We start from the raw sequence: 15,590 nt of genomic DNA, 5'->3' as shown, positions 1-15,590 counted from the left end.
GACCCAGATGTTCCCCAGTGTGTCTCACTTCCATGGTGACGAATCCAAACCGGAGATCACCGGCGCTCTTTTCAAACCCCTTTGCCGCGGAAACGTGTCAACTGGAGAGCTGTTGATTATCTAACTTTACGGAGAACAGGATGTAATGCTATAATGAATGTTGTGCAAGTGATTTGTTCGAGCGAGAAGTTTATGTCGGTGATGTAGAATTAAGTTGACGTTGGTTAAGCTAACGTTAGCTGTCAGCAAAGCATTGTCTTTCCAAGTAAGGCAAGTTGAGGCACACTTCCTGAGATTTAACGCTATTTAAATTGTTAAAGGTGGGCAAACGGTGATGACTACCAGGCTATTGCTACTTATCTCTGAAAAGCGGGTAGCTCAATAGATAAGTACGCAGAATGCTAATATTTGCTTATTAGCTAGCTACTTAACGTTAGCCAACGTCAAAAACCTGGCTATCGTTAGCAAGCTTGATTAGCCACTGCGCGTTCGTCTCTTAACCTACCACAGGTATTAATAATTCACGTTGCGTATTTCACATTGTTTTTAGTATTCTCTGAATTTAGCTACCTTGCTAACCGTTACAAACGCTGCTACGGGTACTTCAGTGCCACACTACAGTGCCATGGACAGCAGCGCAGAGAGGAAATTCGTAAACTTGAGGAAGCGTCTAGATCAGCTGGGCTACCGGCAGCCACTGGGAATAGAGTCACTGCCACTAGTGGAGAAACTATTCAGGTGAAACCTTGAGCGCCTCAACACTACCTCTCCTTCATGCTATAATATCAGCCAGTCAGTCACCGTGGATTAAATGTATTTGAGACAGATCCTCCTTTTGGTTACAGTGACCTGGTCCACACAACTGAGAGCCTGCGCAATGCCAAACTGTCAGCAGGTAAGACCGAGAAAGAAAGCCATAACCTGGATGTTCTTCTGGAGCCGTACAGGACAGAGAATTCCCGGGTGGTCAGGGAGAACAATGAGCTGCACCTTGAGCTCCTGAAGCTGAGGGAGGAGAAGGATCGTGTCACCAGAGGTAGGCTGTGATAAACAGCTACCTCCCTACTCAACACAGTCTGAAATATTTTCTGGAATCCTTGATACCTATACGCAAAAGACTGGTTTGACAACTCCACGCAATCTTGTCTCGTTTCAGAGCTCAAGACCCACATCAGAAAACTGGACCATGAGACATCTGACCTGAAGTTCTTAAACAACCAGTATGTGCACAAGGTTCGCTGCCTGGAGAAGGATAGCAAGGCGAAAGCTGAGCGCATTCAGCAGCTGCAGGAGAAGAACATGCAAGCTGTGGTGCAGACACCAGGTAAACAACGGATGTCTGACAGCAGCTCTTCAGTGCACACTGAAAGTGATATTTGACATTTTGGTACATTTTTTTCAGTTGAACCATATTTGGCTCCACTATTTTTCTTTGTTTTAAAAATGTGTTTTTGAGAAAGCTAGATCAGATCATATTTGACTTTCTGAAGAGCAGTCTAAAACAGTTGTCAATCATGACATTCACAGGTGGAAAGAAGCGCAGTATTCCTTTCAGACGTCAGAGAATGCAGATTGATGAGCTCATACCTCCCTCCTCCACATCAGCTTACCCCGTGTCGCAGCCTGATGATCCGTACTTAGCTGACCTACTGCAGTTAGCAGATGGAAGGTTTGGTTTCTTTTGTAACAGCCGAACTGTATTATTGAGAGAAGTGGTAGATGCTGGATGGATGTGATGACTGTAGGTGTTAGTATGTGCATTATTTCTTTTTCACTCACTTTAATTTTGATTTGCAGAATTCATGAGCTACAGGAAGACGTCATAAAGGTCACACTAGACCTGGAAAATGCTCAAGAATTTATAAAGCACTTAAATACACAGGTAAGAAATAAATTAACGAAGTATATAAAATTCTGACATATTATATATTATTATTGCAGGTCATTAGGCATTGTTTTATTCTTATTTACTTCTATTAGGTGGAGGAGAGGGAAAAAGAGATTGAGCGTCTGAATCGTGTTCTTCATGGAGGACGACCTCATGATGTAATTTCCCTCGAGGCTCAGAACATCAGCAACGAGAAACTGATTTCCCATCTTAACCTTCAGGCAAGCATATCCGTCATATAGGATATTTAGCATCGTTTATCAACACAGGTGGAATATTTTGGAACATGTGCTCTTGAGTCTAGTTCCTCTGGAAGAAATGAAGTCTACATGGTTGCTATCCACCCTCCTGTCTGTTAATTGTTAGCTACTACGCTGTGTTACACAGATTGAGTACCTGCAGGAGACCAATAGGACACTGGAGCAGAAGGTTGAAGGATTGCAACAGAAGAAGAAAGATGCCTCAACTGAAGTAGCTAATCTGTCGTTAAAGAACCTGGAACTGTGTGAAGAGCTTACACACATAGACGACCTCGCAAAGCGGCTGGAAATGGACAAAGAGCGGGTGTTGGAAACTGCTGACATGGAACTACAAGAAACTAAAGTGAGCATATGAGAATTCAGGAATAAAGATATGAAATGAAAATGTGCTGAATTTACAGCCATCATTTATAAGAGCACGAGGTGACAAAGTGAGTTAGTAAAATATCAACCCTTGAAAACTAAAATATGTTTTCTCAACAGAAAGAAATTCAAAGGCAACAGAAAATCATTGAAGACTTTGAGGACATTATCACAAAAATGAGAAAGGTATTTACAGTATATATTCTGTTCTTATTCTTTAGTCTCTTAAACTGAGTGCAACTGAATTTTAGTATGTAATTCTTGAGTGAACATACACTACCACTCCTTGCCAAAAATCTGTCCTATGTTGTAATGTTACACGAGCTAAAAGCATAATCTCTTGCAAATGATTGAATGCAGGAGCAGTCTGAAGGTGACTTTGAAAAAGACCGTCTTAGAGATCAGTTGGTGGAACTCAAAGAGCAGAATGAGAAAATGGAGGGACTGGTGAATTTCCTGGAGGAGGAGAAAATCAGGCTGCAGGAGAAAATGGAAAAAATGATGGCAGCCGGTAAGCAGCAGTTTGGTAAACTTAAATGGTTGAAAGCTATTCTTATAGCAGCTGTGTTAATAGTTGACATTAATATATTACTGACTTTTTACTGTTTCCTAGACAAAGACCTGGTGCTGGAGCTGGAGACCATGCGGGCGAAACATGGTGTTTGTGGAAGGGAACGCTCCCCGTCACGTCTGGACGCATTTGTCAAGAGTCTAGAGGAGGAGAGGGATTACTATCGCCATGAGGCTGAGCGCTACAAAAGAGTCAGAGGGGCTGGTGGTCTGGACTCAAGCCCCAGTCGTAGTCCAGGCAGAGGCAGGAGTCCGAGGTCCAAAGTAACAAGGGTAAGAAACAATGCTAATTCTGTTTACTAATTTGTTTAGTGGAGTCTTAAGTCATTTCTCACAAAACTGATGCAAAAAGTTTACAGTATAATGGCTTCAAATTTTCAGGGAGGTATTACAGAGGCAGAACTGCTCCGTATAGTAAAGGAAAGGGATGAGTTGAAGGCTGCTCTGTTGGATTTTGAGAAGCACGTGGAAGACATCCAAAACAATGTGAAGGCCGTCTGCACTGAGAGAGACAATTTCAAAACCCTGTTTAAACAGGTGAGGTTTAAAAACAATGTTTAATTTGGTATGTACTTAAAATGCCTTATGTAATGCCTTACATCTCCAAAGACCAAATGTTCTTGTTTGTTCAGGCTCAAGAGGACTTAAAATTGGCCAATGGCACAGATATGTCCGCTGACATCTTGAAACTGCAGGAGGAGGTTAAAGAGGCAGAAATCAAAATTGAGCAGATGACCATTGAAAGAGACACACTGATGGAGCGATTAAAAGTTAGTCCCAGAGTAACGACTTTCATGGTGCACATGATTCTGCTGCACCATTGTAGTAATATACATAGATAACTTCATATTTTACCAGTAAATACCATTTCTCCAGTAGGTATTGTGATCTGTAATCTATCAAGCTATAATTGTTAGCAAGGTGATAAGTTATTGATTCTGTCAGTTGTCAGCTTTTGTTAGCAGGCTTACTTTGGTAATGTCAAAAATGCCAAATATTCACTGGTTACTGCTTTTTCAATGTGAATATTTGCTTGTTTTCCCAGTTTTATTTTACAATAAACTGAATATCTTTGTTGGTTGGACAAAACAAGACGTTTGACGATATCATCTTGGACTTGTGAAGGCCATTTTTCATTATTTTCTGACATTTTATAGACTAAACAACTAATCAGTTAATCACAACAATAATCTGCAGATTAATTGACTATGAAAATAATCTTTATTTACAACCCTACCTGAATCTGCCACTTGTTCAACTCTGCTCAGAAACTAAACTGTCATATAGTGCACTAGTTTTATAACTTGGAATCGACACTACTGAACTCACACAAATATTCAAACATTTTTCAGGCTGCCCAGACTTCACCTCTCACAGACAGACAGGGAGAGGAGAGGAGGATTCTCGACCTGGAAAATGCCATTAAGAGTGTAAGAATAACGGACTTTTCAGTGAATCTGCTCAAACATGTTCCCCTGACGAAAGCTTGTTCAAAAGTCCCAACACAGAATTATCATGTAATGTTCACTACTGTAACTTTGGTCCTAAGTAGCTTTGTTTTGCCGTGTCTTTACCTGGCTCATTGTGTGTATTGTGGTGTAGTTGGAGCAGGAGAGACTGGACCTGCGGTCACAGGTGTGTCTGCTGAAGGAGAGCAGGGAGGCTGTGGAGGAGGAGCTGAAGGTTCGGTGTGCTGGTCTGGTCCAGAATGCAGAGGAGGTGGCCCAGCAGAGGGCTGAGTCTAATGCTCTGAGGTTTGTAATTAAACAATGTGGAATAAAAGTTTAAATGTTAATAATATGACTACTGCCGGAAAGTATGTTAAATGCACATTGTAGTGTAAATTTAGCAAATTATATCCAAAATCAGATGGTACTATACTTTTTAAAATGTATGAAGTTCAGCAGATGTTATCAGTGTCTTCTCTCTACCCTTCTTCCCTCTCTTTCTTTGTTTTCCTGACACTTGCTATTGTTCTTGTCGACAAACTGCAAATTGTCAGTGGTTGTTGTGTTTATTGCCAGCATGTTAGAGATGGGCTGATGGACTTTTTCCCTGTCTGTCTATAGGCTGCTACAGGAGCAGATGGAGCAGTCGCTGTCTGACACCCAACACAGGCTGTCTGTGAAGATGAATGAGCTGCATGCTGCCCATGAGCAGATTGAGAAACTGGAGGAGAGAATAGGTGGATATTTGTGGATTTTATGAGGTTCAGGATTGGCTATGTATTGTTCAACAGCAGTTTTTGTTTTTTGTTTTTTTTCTCTGAGGTTGCTTGGCTGTTTGCTTGACTTTGGTTTGTCTGCCAGGGGAGCTGAGCCAGCGGGGCTCCAAGCACAAGGAGGAAGTGGCTGTTCTTCAGAAGTCGATCTCTGCCCTGGATAGAGAAAAAGATGCTCTGCAGGACGAGGTTGATCAGAAGACTGAAAAGCTGGTTGCTGTCCAGGAGGAGCTGTCCAAGAAGGTCGCCATCAGAAATAAACATCATCAATATTACAAGCTTTTATTAAATTTCACATTACTTTCAAGCCTGATTTAAACAGTGCTGACATGCTTATATGTACAGTGAAAATGTTATTGGTCTCTGTAATGATTCCTCCTGTCCATACTGGCTATGAAAAGGTCCCTTCCTAAAGCAATACTAAAGTACAGCGAGTGATGGCGGGCAAAATCCTCTTTGTGTCAGATGAGTTGTGCTTAAAGAAAACTAATGAAGCTTGGTTTTTTTGCATTTTCACAGGAAAATACCCTTGAAGATGTGAGACTCACAGTGACAAACATGGATGACTCATTAGCGTGAGTATCTTGATCTCAAAGCTCTCTGGGTTGGGTTTTAATTCAGCAAAATGTCATGATAAAAGTCTTACACAGTAATGCGTGATCCTTGCAGTCAGCTGCAGGGGGCGTTAAACGGTCGTGAGAGGGAGATAAGCAGCCTGAGGAGACAGCTGGATGCCTCTCACGAGGAGCTGGCTGCACTCAGGAGAGACAAAGAAATCACAATCAGAGAGAACAGGAGGCTACAAGATGACCTGGCCACAATGACCAGAGAAAACCAAGTATTATAATCTGTTGTTTCTTCTGTGTCATATGCAAAGAAAATGAAGAAAAATAAAGGAAAGGACGAAGAAATAACGCCAGCTCCTCTTGCGTCCGTTTGTCCAGGCTGTACATATGGAGATGGAAGAGGTTTTGCATGAGAAGGATGAGCTGAAATTGAGAGTCCACTCTTACATTTCTGAGGTGTCCAGAATCGAGAAGCTGATGGCCACAAAGGCAAGAGAGAACTGTATACTCCAATAGCTATTTAAGATACTGTCTTTGCGATACTTTGGGATGGAAGAGTCTTTCCGCTCAGTCTCACTTAGCTAGGTGTTTTCACCCACAGGAGCAGGAGAACAGGGACTTGCTGGAGCGGTTCAGAATGGCTCACTCTGAAATGGAGGAGCACGAGCAGAAGCTGCAGCAGGCTGAAGGCCTCAATAACTCCATCCGCCTGGAGCTGCTCTCCTCAGACACAGAACGCAGGCACCTCCGCGACACTGTCGGCCAGCAGGAGAGAGAAATCCATCAGGTGAGACATGGGCTGGAACAAGCAGCTGATACATTCACATTAGGAAGAAAGATTCCCAACAGCTATTCTAGGTAATACTAAGATTATACTGGGCTGTTAAACACTCAGATATGCCAATCTTTATGACAGCATGAGATACATGTACCTTTTCCCCTTCTGTTTTCCTAAGCACATGCAGGCCCTGCAGGCTTATGAGGCCCAGGTATCCTCGCTGGTTCGTGGGATGTCCCGACTAGAGGAGGAGCTACACAAAGCTCAGGAGGAGAAGGCAGCTCTCCTCTCGGATCTGGCTTCTGTCAGGGAGCTCTGTGTCAAACTGGACTCTGGCAAGGAGCTCACTGCACGTCAGCTCACCTCCAAGAGCATGGACGTGGAGAGGGTGAGGTGTACAGTGGCTTTATATAGCTTTGAACACACTTGTCTCGGCTGTGAAATGTTGCATTCCACTTTGCATGCACTCTGTTTCACCAGCGTTAGTTATCCGTCTTGAGATATTTATGCTCTCTGTTTATATGTGCGTGTTTTTAAGGTCACAGGAGAGCTGGAGGATGTTCGGTCAGAGGTGGAGCTACTTAAGAAGCAGCTGGCCAGTGAAAGGTTGACTGTCCGTAACCTTGAGACGCTACTCTCCACCAATCGGCACAAGGAGTTCCAAACTCACCTGACAGCCAGCGAAAGAGAGTCGGAGCTGAAAGTTCTTCGTGACAGGCTCACGCTGGCTGACAGCAAAACGTAAACAAATCTGCTCGAACTTGTGACAGTTGAATAAAATGTCATTTAAAAAAAATGTTGAATATTATTTGTATGTGTTCATGCATTCAGTGCGGAGCATTCCAGGGAGGTGTCCCAGCTCCGCGGTAAAGTGTCTCAGCTGCAGACGGAGATGGACGTTCTGAAAAGACAGCTGACCACTGAACGCTTTGAACGGTGAGCTCAACAACTGTTGGTCTTCACACTGATGCTGACTTTTCAACTGTTACCCAAAGACAGGAATCATTTAATGGAGTGGAACCAGAGTTTGACACAAATTAGATTTAGTGCATCACACCTCTGTCAGTATAGATACAAAAGCTAATTTACATTATATCTGTGATGATGTCACTCAGCTAATATGAATGTATAATTTATTCTCTAGCCTCGTAATAACATTGTAGCATAGTTGATGCAACAACAGTGTTCACAAACAAACTAGATTTTTACCCATATTAAACTAGTTTTTCACTTGGAGTTGGCTGCAAAAACAGATGCCCTTAATGTTTCATCTGTGAAGTAGCCTCTTACAGCTGTGTGTGTATATACACACACACACACACACACACACACACCTAACAATTATTTTTATTATCAATTAATGTGCCAATAATTTTCTTGCCTAATTGGAGCCCAAGGTGGCGTCTTCAAGTTGTTTTGCTTGAGAACCAGTGATTTCTGATATTTTTACTTCAAAATGGTGTAAAGAAATCCATTATCAAAATTTTGCTAATTATTTTTTTGACAATAAGCTAATTGACTAATCATTTCTGCCCTACTTAAATATAACTATAGAAACGTAAGAAGCTTTAATGCATGTAGTTACATGGATGTAAACAACACAGTGGTGATAAAGTACATTCTGACCTTGCCTTATCGTCTCTCTGTCCTCAGTGAAAGGGCAGTTCAGGAGATGCGCAGACAGGGTTTGTCGTTCTCATCCCTCCAAAGCTCATCACCCCTCAGCATCTCCAGTGGTCCTCATCACATGTCCCCTGAACGCTCCATCCTCCGAAGTCTTGACCGCTCCACTGACAAGTCAGCAGACAGGTAAGGGTTGGACCTGAAAATGATGAAGCTATTTTTAGGGCTCATTACTCGTGGATTGAACAAATACAGTTAGGTACACAAGTATTTGGACAGTGACACAATTTTGCAATTTTGCCTCGGTTCACCACCATGATGCATTTTAAACGAAGCCATCAAGATGTGTTTCAAGTGTAGACTTTCAGCTTTAGTTCAAAGGGTATTAAGATATATAATACATTAACTGTTGAGGAATTAGACATTTTTATACATAGTCCCTCATTTTCAGAGGCTCAAAAGTAATTGGGCAAACCAACATAATTATAAATATCAGGATTATTTTTAATACTTGGATAAAAATCCTTTACAGTCTGACTGCCTGAAGTCTGGAAACCATGGACATCACCAAAGAAAGAGTTTCCTCCAATCAGATGCTTGGCCGGGTCTTTAATGCAGCCTCGTTCAACTGCTGCTTTTTTGTGGGTCTTTCTGTCTTCAGTTTTGTCTTCAGTAAGTGAAAAGCATGTTCAGTTTGATTGAGGTCAGGTGACTGACTTGGCCATTTGCCATGAGAAGCTCTTGTGTTGCTTTCGCAGTATGTTTTGGGTCATTATCCATCTGTACTGTGAAGCACTGTCTTATCAGTTTTGCAGCATTTGGCTGAATCTGAGCAGATAGTTGAGCCCTATACACTTCAGAATTCATCCTGCTACTTTTATCAGTTGTCAGATTATCAATAAACACCAGTGACCCAGTTCCATTGGCAGCCATACATGCCCATGCTATAACACTCCCTCCACCATGTTTGCCAGATGATGTGGTTGCTTTGGATCATGAGCCGTTCCTTTCCTTCTCCATACTCTTCTCTTCCCATCATTCTGGTACAAGTTGATCAAGGTTTCATCTGTCCGAAGAACCTTGTTTCAGAACTGGGCAGGCTTTTTTAGAGGGTTTCTGACAAAGTCTAATCTGGCCTTTCTGTTCTTGAGTGTTAGCAGTGGTTTGCACCTTGTGGTAAACCCTCTGTATTTACATTCATGAAGGCGAATCTTGATTGTAGACTTTGACAATGATACGCCTGCCTCCTTGCAGTTCTTGACCTGATTAGATGTTGTGAAGGGGTTTTTCTTCACCAAGGAAAGAATTCTGTGATCATCCACTTCAGTCTTCGTCCCCAGGTCTTCCAGGTCTTTTAACGTTGCTAAACTTGGCAGTGCACTCCTTCTTTTTAAGAATGTACCAGATTGTTGATTTAGCCACTCCTAAAGTTCCGTCATCTGTCTGATTTGTTTGTTTAGTTTTTTTCAGCCTAATGGATCACATATTGAGAGTTCCCATGACCAGCTACCAAATTCAAATTCAACACTTGGAATCAAGTCCAGACCTTTTATCTGCTTAATTTCTCATTAAATAACGAGGGAACAGGCCACTACTGGCCATGACACTGATTGTCGGTCAATTGTCCAATTACTTTTGAACCTCTGAAAATGATGAATTATGTATAAAAATGGCTGTGATTCCTAAGTGGTTGATGCAGTATTTTTTGTTTTTACTTTTAAGCCTATGAAAAGTGTGTGTGTGTCTCTCACACACACACACACACACACACACACACACACACACACACATATATATATATATATATATATATATATATATATATATATATATATATATATATATCGTATTTCACTGAAATTTCTTTCCTTTCTCTTTTCAGAAGTGTGAGCTTCAAGGATTAACAACTAGACAGACAGACAGGCAAATGAAGGCACTGATAAGTGAGTCAGAAACCACTAGAAGCCTGTGCTTTAAGTCTTGCATCTGAACATGACATGTGAAGACATTCATCGGCATTATTTTGCCTGTAGCATACATCATTGCCATTTCATTTCCCCGTCTACCCTGAAGCACCTGGGATGAGTTCAATCCTGGGTCCAGCTAAAGTTAAAGACAGTGATAACATTTGAACAAACTGTTACATTACTGGATGCAAAGCATCCTCTGTCATTATGTTGTACAGCCACTTATAGAAGTAGGATTTAATTTCATGAATGACTTAGTGCCTCAGGAATGAATTGTTCTCAGCAACTATAACCTTACACATGAAGCAAGAGAAGTGTTCGTTCAGACCTGTGGTTGTGTGTATTATGCTTAATATTCATGTTTTATACTGATGTCTAAATTATTAAATTATTCACAAAATAAAGCAATTCAAAATTACAGAAACCGCAGTAATGTACATCACAAAACTTGAACTTCTGCTTTTATTAGATGGTATACAGTCGAAAGTAAGTAAAAAAGATGGGAAAGAGGCTGTGACATAAAAAAAAACACAAGCTTGATTTAGACCCCACAACCCTCTGAGTATATGGTGTGTGTTTTAGCCCACTAAACCAATGAATGCCCACTGAAATCATTAACCCCATAACTTTTCCAATGTCTACATGGAAAAAACAAAAACAAATAAAAAGTTTGGTCTTGCAACCTTATTTACATTTCCATCAGTGTATAGTGAATTGATTCATTTACTGTAACAGTGCATGTAACATACGTTTCAATAGATTTTTCCTTTGTCTGCAGCTGATTTCAGGATTTAGTGGTTTTGAAATCAAGTCTTCATCTCTTCCAATAATCAGCATTTTGCAATGATGTAGGACATCTCAAGTAAAAATGATACAAATGTTTCTCTGTAAAAAATAATCTCCAAACTATAAGACATTGCACATTTAATGCCGGCAGTGTTCAGTGGTTGTGTTGGGGAGTGGATAAGTGAAGAGGGAAAAGTCTAAAATGTATTTGGGCAGGAGTTCCCTCAGTAGCTTCTGTGGTAAGCTGCACAGATAATAGTGGAACGTCTCGGTGGTGATCGGCTTGTACCACGTTTGCCTCTCTGGGAAGTGAACGTTAGGAGGTGCTCCGATGCGCTGGAGCACAAACTCTGCATCACTTTCCAGGTGCTCATAGGAGCCAATGAAGTCATAAGACACAGCACAGGGTTGGCATAAGTTGTACATCGGCATCCAGTGCTCATTCATACGCTCCACATCCTCATCCAGCAAGTAACGGACAAACTCTGCAAAGGTCACATCATCTCCTGCTACAGATGCGTCCTTAGCGCGACCCTTTCTGTACCGCTTTATGATCTCAACACCATACTTCCTCTGGTAAGACTCTATCTCCCCAAACTTGTTCCTGTATGCAGAAAGCAGGCGCCCCATAGGCTCCCGCACAAACATGAATTTGAAGTAGTGCTTGAGGCGGTAGCGGATCTCCTCAGGTTTTAGAGAGGATAAAAAGATCAGGTCGCTTTGGTGGTTCATCTTGATGTTGACTTCCACACTCTTCAGCGCTCCGCTTAGCACCTTAAGAACCCTCTTCCAGTTGGAGCAGGCCACTTTGGGGACGTAGCAGTAGAGGAAGTGGTACTCGTCATTCACCAAGATGTGCTGCAGCAGCGTCTTCCTCTGCAGGGGGTTTAGAGACCAAATGCTGTGCGGCATGTTCTTCTGGCTGCACATGGTCCTGATGGTCCGGTTACGGATCTCCTGGAGGATCTATATGTGAACACAAGTCTGTGACTTAACAGAGCATTTTACCAATTTTACACACGGGCATCAGTTTACTTGTTAAACTAGTATTACTCAGCCTGTGAAAAAGGCTGGATGATGTGTTTTGTGGCTCTGGAAGAGCTTCGTCTGAGAAAATTATGGGAGGTGAAGTCCAGTGTTTTTGAAAATTGACCCATATTAGGGAACAAAAGTCAGGATATCTCAGCCTCTGCAGTTTCGAATTTGACCATTTTTTAAATCTGTTTTTTGAGAATCACCCAACTTTGTGTATGTAACTAAATTGGTCGAGTACCCCTGTTAAAAGAGCAGTTATATCGAAGACAAAAGTTCGAAGTAAATATTATACACACTCATCTTAAGGCATTTATTATTATTGGTTGCAGTGGAAGGTAAACCCACCTAGCTGCCAATTGATGCAATGTTTTTTCATCCCCACATATATCACTAATGAAACGGAACTACAGCCTTCAATCCTGCTGACAAATCTAGTAATATTGTGAAATGCCTTGCACGTAGTCACGACACACAAAATCTACATGCTACACTGAGCCTCATGGTGCATTACATTACTGTACCTGGGAGTCCTCGTCCACAGCAGCGGAGCTGTGTTTCCCAGCCTGTCGGATGAAGTCCAGCCGCCTGCCGTTACCCCGGGGTGGAGGTGTATCCATGCTGTTCAGCATTCCTTTCTCTATCATGAGCAGCAGGCCTCCGGATGCTACGATCACCAGGAACGTTAGTACCGACGGCAGCACGGCAGAGCTGCGGCGGACCGAGCCCGATTTCAGCGTTGTCCTAAAGTTTATAACCGAGCCGCTCCGCGCTCCTCCGCTCCTTTTCATCCCGTAGTCCTGCCTGCGAGGAACCATACTTTGAGTCCGGCTGGTCTATTCAACACCTGTCAGCTTTTTAGGGTTTACAGCTAACTACTACGTAAGGGGGGAAAAAAAAAACCGTTGGTAATCTACCACGTACCCATACTTAACTTTTAAACTGCGTGAAGTTAGATAGCGTAAATATAACAATTCCTGTATGAACTGTCAAAATAAAACCAATTTGACGCTATCTTAAACAAATATATACAGTGGGAAAAGTACCTTTAAGAATAAGTCTGAAGTTTGTTAAATGTTCTTGATCCTTTTAATTTCTTCTCACGGGGTATTTTCAACCGATGACACTAATTTCAAAACAATTACTATCTGCGGAAAAAAAGACATCCGGTGAACAGTTTCAAAATAAAATTCTCCCGATACATTTTTTTCAGTAGAGAGAGTATAAACACCTACAATGACTAATATGTAGAAAATTCAGAATCGTTTCGTTTTGTCAAAATACCTTAACGTATGCATATTTGTAGATAGAAAGGTGTGTGTTTGTGTGAGCATTGTGCTTACAACAGGTCCATGCAGAAGGAGGTGCTGTGGGCGCTCTTGTCCCCAGCACTTCCTCTCAGGGGGATCCTGAGGTGCCCCCAGGCCAGCTGGGTGATGTAGTTCGGCTAGTGTATCTGGGTTTGCCTTACAGTCCTTGTTCAGCCATAGCTTAGGAGTCCCTCAAAGAACCATTGAACCTTACCTTCAAAACTTTTCAAAAATGTGACTTTTACTCTACTGTATGGCTTTATGAGCTTTCAGTTCACAGTACTGTTCTTGAATACTCATTGATGGGCCAACAAAGCCTCAAAAGCCAAAGACAGACTCAGCATTTTTAAGTAACTGCGACTGAACAGTAATGAATAGCCCACTCGATTCTATTTTTTAGCCTCTCCTTGACCTAGAAAAAAAAAAATCCAACTCCCCCCATCATTTGAAAATAATATATTATCGGAATTACAGAATATTCCAGCCATTTTCTGTTTTCATTTACAGAAGGAGTGAGCCAAGCATTGGATCAGATTAGCCGAGATGATGCTGCCTGATAGTTATGAGATCAGATATCGGACCATCCCTCAAGTCGATAACATAACGCTTGTGTTGCAATGCTAGGCGTGTTGGGACGTTTCTTCTAGAAAGCTGTTTCAAAAAGTACAGTGTTAAATATCAACAGAAAAGTCCTCTTTGTGGTGCAACCTTTTCTATTTATTTATTTTATTCTTTATTTATTTTACAATTTTTGGACAATAAATCTCACAAGAAAGAATCTGGGATGAGAAGAAGTCAAAAGACACCTTCCCTTCAGCAACAATAAAAATACATAACCCTTCCCCCTTCTCTGACCCCATTTCCCCCTGATAATTGTCGTACAGTCCCTAATATTTTATAGAAGCACAACATCTCTAGGAAATATGAAGACAGATTGAACTTCAGCTCCTATAGCTATAGGCTTATAAATGTGAATTTAAAATATTGTTTTCACTTGGGACCCTTTATTATGGGAGAACCTTTTTTGGAGGGTTGTTAACCAGTATTAAATCAATTGACTGCACACTATAAATCGAAGACAGAATGACTGAGACCCACCAGTGATGGTTAGAAATAGGCCTATGGTAGTGTGATTAGCTCATTACATACTCCCCATACAGTAAGCCACAGGCGCAGTACACCCCAGCGGGATTAACACCTTCAGGACTATGCACGGTGTCGCTTCCCTCGGGCCGGTTACGGCGTTTCCGTTCGGGTCCTCGTTTCTGTAATCACTTCCGAAAAGCGCGAGCTTACGTTCCAGCAACGTGCTCGCATCCTGACAGGAGCTCGTATGGTGGCGGTGCACTGTGCTCCGCCGCCGCCTCTCGCCTTCCTCTGGCGGCCACACCCTCCCATCTCCATCTGGCACGCGTGCAGCTGTGCGGGGCTGACGGTCGGTGCGTGCGTCTCCCTGTCGGGCACCCGCAGCATCAGCAACACAAAAGGGTCGGAGCAGCCGGAGCTGGGCTTACCTCAGCACTGATCGGAGGGAGGACTCACGTTTGAACAAAAAGGTGCTGGGATTTTTTTCCCCCTCCTCTTTTCTTCCCGATTGTTTAATGTTTATGATGTTTGTCTTCCATTTTCACGACGCTGATGACCTTGTCACTGTATCCCACCTCTCATTTCTCATTGACCTGCTCAGATCTTCCGCTCCATCCTTCGCAGATGCGCGCGCGCGCGTGTGTGTGTGCTCTTCACATGGGCTGGGACTTGGAATTTGATCCGACTTGAAATGCGCAAACGCCGATGTCAACAGGCCAAATAGTTATAAATCGTTATTTTTCTAAATCCAAAAATATTCACTTTAACTACATTTGGATTTCATCTGTGACAATATGCGAGGAAAGCAGAGGCCAGATTCTTTGTTCTCCGTGCGCCTTTTAGTCTGCAATTAATAGACTGTAATCCCTGTGCGGCAGCATCCGCTAATCTGTCGATAACGCTTACGTATTGATCCGCGCCTTTAGTTGGTTGGTGTGATTACACTGTGTTGGTGTAAGCTTTCACTACAGCAATCCGCGTATTTCTCCCAACGACACACACGAGGCAGGCCTTTGAAATTTCAGCCGGAAAACCATGCATAGGCCATAGACTATGGCGTGGGCCTTATATGTAGTAAAAAAAAAAAAATTAAATTAAATTACATTTCCACGAGTCATATAAAGGCTTTTAAATCAATGC

The 15,590-nt window shown here is 42.2% G+C and overlaps 2 protein-coding genes across 4 annotated transcripts; one reads left to right on the top strand and one right to left on the bottom strand.

Annotated features, from left to right (window-relative positions):
* The first annotated feature begins 8 nt into the window (after window positions 1–8).
* cep135 (centrosomal protein 135) lies at window positions 9–10,929 on the top strand. 2 transcript variants are annotated; one of them, XM_040129046.1, is made up of 26 exons: window positions 9–270; window positions 609–738; window positions 846–1,036; window positions 1,157–1,324; window positions 1,528–1,669; window positions 1,798–1,882; window positions 1,981–2,109; window positions 2,276–2,491; window positions 2,632–2,697; window positions 2,872–3,022; window positions 3,125–3,354; window positions 3,463–3,618; window positions 3,714–3,851; window positions 4,434–4,511; window positions 4,684–4,835; window positions 5,151–5,266; window positions 5,391–5,545; window positions 5,822–5,877; window positions 5,972–6,140; window positions 6,247–6,357; window positions 6,470–6,655; window positions 6,825–7,034; window positions 7,185–7,387; window positions 7,478–7,582; window positions 8,300–8,455; window positions 10,152–10,929. In XM_040129046.1, the coding sequence occupies exons 2-26, from the start codon at window positions 626–628 to the stop codon at window positions 10,171–10,173; spliced, it is 3,504 nt and encodes a 1,167-aa protein (XP_039984980.1). In that variant the 5' UTR covers window positions 9–270; window positions 609–625; the 3' UTR covers window positions 10,174–10,929. The 2 variants fall into 2 exon arrangements, with proteins under 2 accessions (XP_039984980.1, XP_039984981.1); XM_040129047.1 differs by lacking the exon at window positions 10,152–10,929 and having other exon boundaries at window positions 8,300–8,459.
* chst14 (carbohydrate (N-acetylgalactosamine 4-0) sulfotransferase 14) lies at window positions 10,902–13,387 on the bottom strand. Of its 2 annotated transcripts, none has more exons than XM_040129048.1 (4): window positions 13,290–13,387; window positions 13,101–13,202; window positions 12,579–12,932; window positions 10,902–11,988 (listed from the first exon to the last, which is right to left on the bottom strand). In XM_040129048.1, exons 3-4 carry the CDS (start codon window positions 12,870–12,872, stop codon window positions 11,161–11,163), a joined length of 1,122 nt encoding a protein of 373 aa, XP_039984982.1. In that variant the 5' UTR covers window positions 12,873–12,932; window positions 13,101–13,202; window positions 13,290–13,387; the 3' UTR covers window positions 10,902–11,160. The 2 variants fall into 2 exon arrangements, with proteins under 2 accessions (XP_039984982.1, XP_039984983.1); XM_040129049.1 differs by having other exon boundaries at window positions 12,579–12,858.
* Between the last annotated feature and the right edge of the window lie 2,203 nt (window positions 13,388–15,590).

Source organism: Xiphias gladius, chromosome 6, assembly GCF_016859285.1.
Source record: "Xiphias gladius isolate SHS-SW01 ecotype Sanya breed wild chromosome 6, ASM1685928v1, whole genome shotgun sequence".
Lineage (NCBI taxonomy): Eukaryota > Metazoa > Chordata > Actinopteri > Istiophoriformes > Xiphiidae > Xiphias > Xiphias gladius.
The sequence above is the reverse complement of the archived record's forward strand: the minus strand, read 5'-3'. Positions and strand labels throughout refer to the sequence as shown.